Source organism: Camelus dromedarius, chromosome 6 (assembly GCF_036321535.1).
Source record: "Camelus dromedarius isolate mCamDro1 chromosome 6, mCamDro1.pat, whole genome shotgun sequence".
NCBI lineage: Eukaryota > Metazoa > Chordata > Mammalia > Artiodactyla > Camelidae > Camelus > Camelus dromedarius.
Genome location: NC_087441.1, coordinates 43,044,989 through 43,050,988, shown reverse-complemented (window position 1 = coordinate 43,050,988; position 6,000 = coordinate 43,044,989). Strand labels below are relative to the sequence as shown.

General features: G+C 42.9%; 1 protein-coding gene across 6 annotated transcripts in view; it reads right to left on the bottom strand.

The window, feature by feature from the left end:
• Positions 1–3,929: 3,929 nt before the first annotated feature.
• Positions 3,930–6,000, bottom strand: part of TRAF3IP2 (TRAF3 interacting protein 2) — a 41,324-nt gene continuing 39,253 nt past the window's right edge. For 5 of the 6 annotated variants that reach the window (XM_010992000.3, XM_010992001.3, XM_031456172.2 and 2 more), the window contains one exon: positions 3,930–5,823. In XM_010992000.3, coding sequence (XP_010990302.2) covers positions 5,677–5,823 — 147 coding nt within the window. In that variant the 3' untranslated portion in view covers positions 3,930–5,676. The remainder of the gene's footprint in view (positions 5,824–6,000) is intronic. The other variant, XR_010381264.1, reaches the window with a different exon arrangement.

Sequence of the window (6,000 nt, the reverse complement as noted above, 5' to 3'; positions counted from 1 at the left end):
TTTTCTTTTAGTCACAAATTGAAAGCAATGAACCCAGGTCTAGCCTACTTTATTATTTTGGGCCTTGTAACAATAAAAAGGAAACTTTTCTTTCTGACTCAGGAGAATTTTTAGAAAATCTCCCCATTTTGTGTACCTCTGGGACATGAGAATCTGCCCCACCTGAACCCATCTGAGAGGGATTCAGAGCTCCAGGAATCAGCAGCCCTCTGCAAGTTTCTGCATAGCTGAACTTTGTGTCTAACAACAGTTTGGAAGATAGAATCAGTTAATCCCTGCACTCAAGGAACCCTTGGCTTGTATCCCAGATAACACAGATGCCCCAAAATTGGTCAGATCCCTGCCTCACCTAAACACATTTCTCCTCTTCCTTGGAAGAGTGCAGCTTGTGACCACCACCAGCGTGAGAGGTAGGCCTCACTATCACGCCTCGACAAATACTTGAACGGGCAGATTTCTGCACAGGGCATTGCCTGGAAGGTGGCAGAGGCCAGACAGTTACCTGCAGCCCAGCTGCTGCTCTGCGATGAGGCTGGCAGCCAAGCTGAATGCCAGCCTTTCAAAAGCAGCCCTTTTGATAACACTGATTACATTTCCCTCACTACAGCCGTGGGCTGATTGAGCAACAGCCAACTTCTCCCGGTAACAAAGAGGAGGAGAAAGTAATCCAAACACAGGTTTTATTATAAAAACCTGGGAGTGAGAGAAGTCTGTTTATTCTGTAAGATAACACACCTGCTCAGGGCCCCGGAGGCTCATTTCCATCGGTTGCCATGGCAAACTCATTATACTTGAAGGCCATGTGGCTTTGTTTCCTTTTGAGATCTGGTCCTTGTCCTACCTTTTCTAACAACTCCAACACAATGACATGGAGGCCTGCGACAGCATAATTGATTTCTCCTTCCCTCTATCAACGGTTCACATTTGTTGGGCACTGGACTGAGTCGGCCTCCTCCTTTGAACTCTCAGCTAACCATGAAGGCATGCTTCAGAGAGCCGTCCTCATTAACATTCCAGGTCCCCCTTCCCTGTCAGCGATAAACAAGCCCCACATCAATGGCCTCCTTCCTTCCAGTTTTACAAATGAGTGGCTCAGTTCCATGTTTTGCTGCTGATCCAGGTGCCCAGGCGCACAATGCGGGGCTAAGAAGCACGCGGGAGAGACTAAAAATAGAATAGCAGTTTTGGATGCATACCAGAGCAGCTACTTCATCTCAACTTGCTTTGCACGCTAAGCCTAATGGGATCTGTCGGGCATGAGTTCCCTCTCTCACCCTCCCCGGCTCTCCCCTTCCCCTTCCCCCCCACCCCATCGTCTACCATCAGCCCCTTCCTAGTGAAGGGAGCAAAGGGAGGTTAGGCAAGGGACAAGAAGTGTGTGCCCTCCTGGCTTTAGTTTACAAGTCCTGGGAGATCTGGGGGCTGCAATTACTCCTTACGTACAAGTATTTCTGGAAAAGAGCAAGTAGGTCCACAACATGGTCATCTTTGCCCAGGTGTGCTTTGCTCCAAGACTTTCATTGTTTACCAAAGGCTCAAATATCACTTCCTAAACACCCCAGCAAGTGTGATCTAGTCCCACTCAGACGCTCCTTGGGAAGTTAAATAGAGAACTAAACTACACTGCGTGTTCCCCCTTACATGTCCCACCTGCTTGGCTTGAGGCTAAGGATTTGGGAGCAAATGCACGGTCACAGATGGAGGGGCTGTGGCAGACGTGGGTGAGTTGGCAGCACGTGACTGCCCAGGGTCTGCGAAAGCCTCCCACCTCCCACCAGTATCCCGTGGCTCTATCTGAAAGCCTTTTCCAATGGAAAAAGGAGCAAATTAGTATGAAGTTTAGGAACACGCTGTCCTGCCTGGGTACCAGGCGTCCTCAACGCCAGCTGTACTGAATGAGCGGGGCTCATTTGTGTGTGTTTTTTTTTTTTTTTTAACATTTTTTATTGTCATTTGTGTTGTTGATGTGCTTCCCTTCCTGCAGCCTCCCCCAACCCCCACCCAAAGGAGAGTTAAAAGACCCATACATTTCTCATTTCTTCATCTGAAAGGTAACACAGGTGTTCCAAATAGCTGTGTATGACTCCAACAAGTGCCACGTTTGTAGAATCAGAAAGTGAGGGAAAGATGAATATCACAGTATTAAAAATAAAAAAAATCTTGTCATTGTTGTTTTGGAGAGTGGTCAGATAAAACTAAAGAAATTGATCTAATGGTGGGTTTTGTCTGCAAGCTCCTGGAAGGTGTCAAGATCTTTCCAGTTGTGCCTTGGTTTCAGAGAATACCAGTATAAAATAAGTACGCCAAACTACTTCAAGAAAAGTCACACTCCATGTAATCACAGCAATAATTAATCCCCCAAAGAATTTCCCACAAAACAAGTTGCAACATGATCATTTAATCCTCCAGCCACCAGAGGACAGAGGTGCATCTTCCCTCAGGCCTCCTCTGTTCATGAGGCTCAGTTTACCTCTGGGGAGACACTGGGTCATTTGTTGAATAAATCTACCATCAAAATCCAGAAAGCTTTCTAGGTTCCCAGAATAGATGTCTGCACACTGGAAGCCAGGTTACCTGAGTTGTAGCCCAGGGGTGAGCTTAGATGAGCCATAGTTTCTCTGCACCCCACTTTTCTCAATCATGAAATAAAACTGCAGAGGTGTGTGATTCCTAAGGTCCTTGCCAGACTCAAGACTTCATGGCAGAAACAAATGATACGAGAATTAAATTTATTTTGGTGATTTCTTTCATCCTTTCTCATTTTTATCATTGTTTATTTGCCTGGTGGGCTCTTACAAAACTATTTATCTTGAAAAATAGTGCATAATTAATTCTTCAGAAGGTGAGGCATTTCTTCTTTGTGGTATTTTCCCACAGTCTAACCTTCCTTCTCTTTTCATTTGCCACTAGGAGGTGGCTCTCACTGATTTTTCTTGGTTCATTAAGAGGAAACAGAAAGATCCTGTGTTTTGAGAGACTCGTTCTGGATCATTTCCCAGTGATCATAGGACTCTGCAATTCACTTGGCAAAGGTGATGGTGACAATAGGGCATTTGGCAAAGTGGATGAGGTGGTTGATGAAATGACTGAGGTTAAGAAGAGTGCTGTTGGCAAAACATCATGAAACAAGGTCTGGAATGTTCAAGATGGAGAGCTGGCCTCCTTTGCTGACATGACTGAGAAAAACTATCTTTAAATAGGTGATTTATTTAACAGGAAGAAAGGAAAAAGGGTATCAACAATTTTTCAAAGCACTGAGCTGAGAAATAGCTAGTATAATACTTTGATTATAGTCATGAACTGAGATATCTTTGAACAACTAGAAGTTAAACAGGCAGATATTTTGAAACCAGTCACTGAAATTAAAAATTACATTTTAAAATTTAACTTAGTCACTAAATATTAGGCAAGAATCTAACCTTGCATTCTGCACACCTCACCCCTAAAATCCGTCTAGGCCTGAATAAAGCCTTGAGGCTAAGAGGTTATTTTCGCTGAACCAGCCCTACCCCAATTCCACCCCACCACTTGATAAATATCTACAGATAAATATCTGTATGATGAATGCAAGAGGACCCAGGATAATGTCTAAATAAATCAAGTGTTAATCTTAGTGTCTGTGCTCTAAAATAGTTGTTAAAATCCTTTTATGTTCATGGTCATCAGATTTCACAGAAACTCTAAGGGTCATCCATCACTTGGCCAGGTGTTTCGTGTGTGTGCATGCATTCTTTCTGTTGTGTTTAGTTTTTTTTTTTCTTTCTACCAGTATTACCAGCTGTAACACTTTGATAACTATTTGTGGAACACTGGGGACCTTCTCTCATCATTCACCTGGGGGAGGAATAGTGGCTGAGGACCCAGGACAAATCTCTGAATGGAGGAAGGGTAATAACATCACATGATTAAACCTCCACAAACTAGAAACATTTGAGAGTAATAAAGCTGATGCCATTTTATTTACATCTGTGTGTAGAATCCTGTATGACGGTATCACCTCCAAAAACGATAATAAAAAGCAAGAGAGAAAGATTTGATGTTTGTGTTTGGGGTGAGTTCCAGGCATTTTGAGTTAATCCAACAAGCATGTCAGTTTTACCAGGTCTCAAATGCTACGGGTCTAAAAGTACCTGTCATAGAGTCTTACAAATGAGTATTTCAGGTAGACTAGCTTTTCTTTCTCTAGTTTTTAGAAACAGAGACATTCACTGTGCCCAGTAGACATTTAGGTTACAGCATAAATAAAACTAGGGTTCTTTGCAATTCATTAGCAAAGTTTCTTATTTAACATTGACAAGTATTTGTCTTCCCTATGGTGACACATAAGGGTTGAACTATATTGTAACACAACTGAGCCTTGTTTAAGAGGTTAGATAGACAAATAAGGGGAAGAAATAGCTCTCACCCACCCTCCAAAGACTTCATATTGGCTTATTATCTTGGGCCATAATTGAAGCCATTTCACCTTGTTCTATGTAGTAGAATATATATATATTATAGATATTCACACACATGTAGAATGTATTTTATATATGGGTATGTTTGTGTGTGTTTTTTTTCTTTGGAGATCAGATGAACAAGATATATATTTTTCCCCCAAATTACTAATGTGAGGATATTGTTAAAGATATTTAAAAAAAGAAGAAAATGTCCCTGTTAAGAAAATGTGCTTCTGTCCCCTAGGAGATTATTATGAAAATGAAAACTTAGTCATTCCTCAAAAGAATATTTAGAATTTAAGGCTTTAGGCCTTAAACCTTTTAGGGTCATTAGAGATATTTTTGTCCATGTGATTATATGAATGAGTCCCTGGAGTTTCAGGAAAGTGAAAGGACTTGCTTAAGGTCACACAGCTAGTTAGTGGCAGACCCAAGACTAGAACACAGGTCTCCCAAACTACATTCCTAGCCTGCATTATACAGCTCATGTCACTTCATACAATACCCAGAAATTTTGACACATACAGTTCAGACCCTAAGAACTAGGATTTTATTTAGAATCATGGTTGTGTGTGGTACAGAGTTGTTTTGTTAAAAAGTTCTGCAGGAATAAAACTTCCAAGAGCATGTTAAAAGGCACTGTTTAATTATCTGGCCTTACTCCTTTAATACAAAGTAGTCTGTTACATTTGTCTAGTATTATATTTAAGCAGCTCTATTGATGTCTCTGGAAGCAGCTGCCCATATAAATTAATATATATCCATCTCCTTTGAGATAAGTGAACCACAATTTTACAAAAGAGTAAACATTTTATTATTTGTACATGGATCAGTTTGGCCTGAGGACACACAACATCTGGCTAACCCTGAAAAGCAGCCCTAAGTGATGGGAGAGTGTTTGTGGTCGTTTACATTTATTGCAACGTCACTTGTACTATCTACTTGCTAACTGCTGAGAGCCCGTTCTGGACATGGCAGACTGTTAGGAGGAACATGCGATGGGTTTAAAAAGCAGGGAATGCAAAGTAGCCGTGGCCTCTGTTTCAAAGACAAGGTCTCTCGAGGTCTCAGGAGGAAGAGTTCCCCTGCAGAACAGGTTTTCTGGGGTTCGAAGGCCCCTCAGAGAGGGACTAAAAACAACAGCCCTGAATGCTGGCAGCCAGCCTCAACTGGAAGAGTGCTGGACAGAATAGGGCCCACATGTGGCCTGGCCCCGAGGACCTGGGGATGGAGGGAGTCACAAGGGGACCACTTGAAGGGTGGGCAGAGGCCCCCGGGGAGGAGCCACATATTCCTCCTCCCTGAGCAGCCGCAGCAGGATATTTTTCTTATTCTTGGGCCAGCTGTAGACGTGAGTGTTCTGAAGCCAGGTGGGCACGTGCTCCTATGGGAGAGAGAGTGACAGGAGCAAAAGCCATTAGAGAGAAAGCTGGATTCCAGATCCCAGGCTCAGTTCCCAAACATCCCTGGCTTTCCCTTCATGGGGTGTCACGTACTAAACTCTCCTGAGAGTTGTACTGTTTTGCTCTTGGAAGGGGTTCACAGGTACACTGCTCTTGGC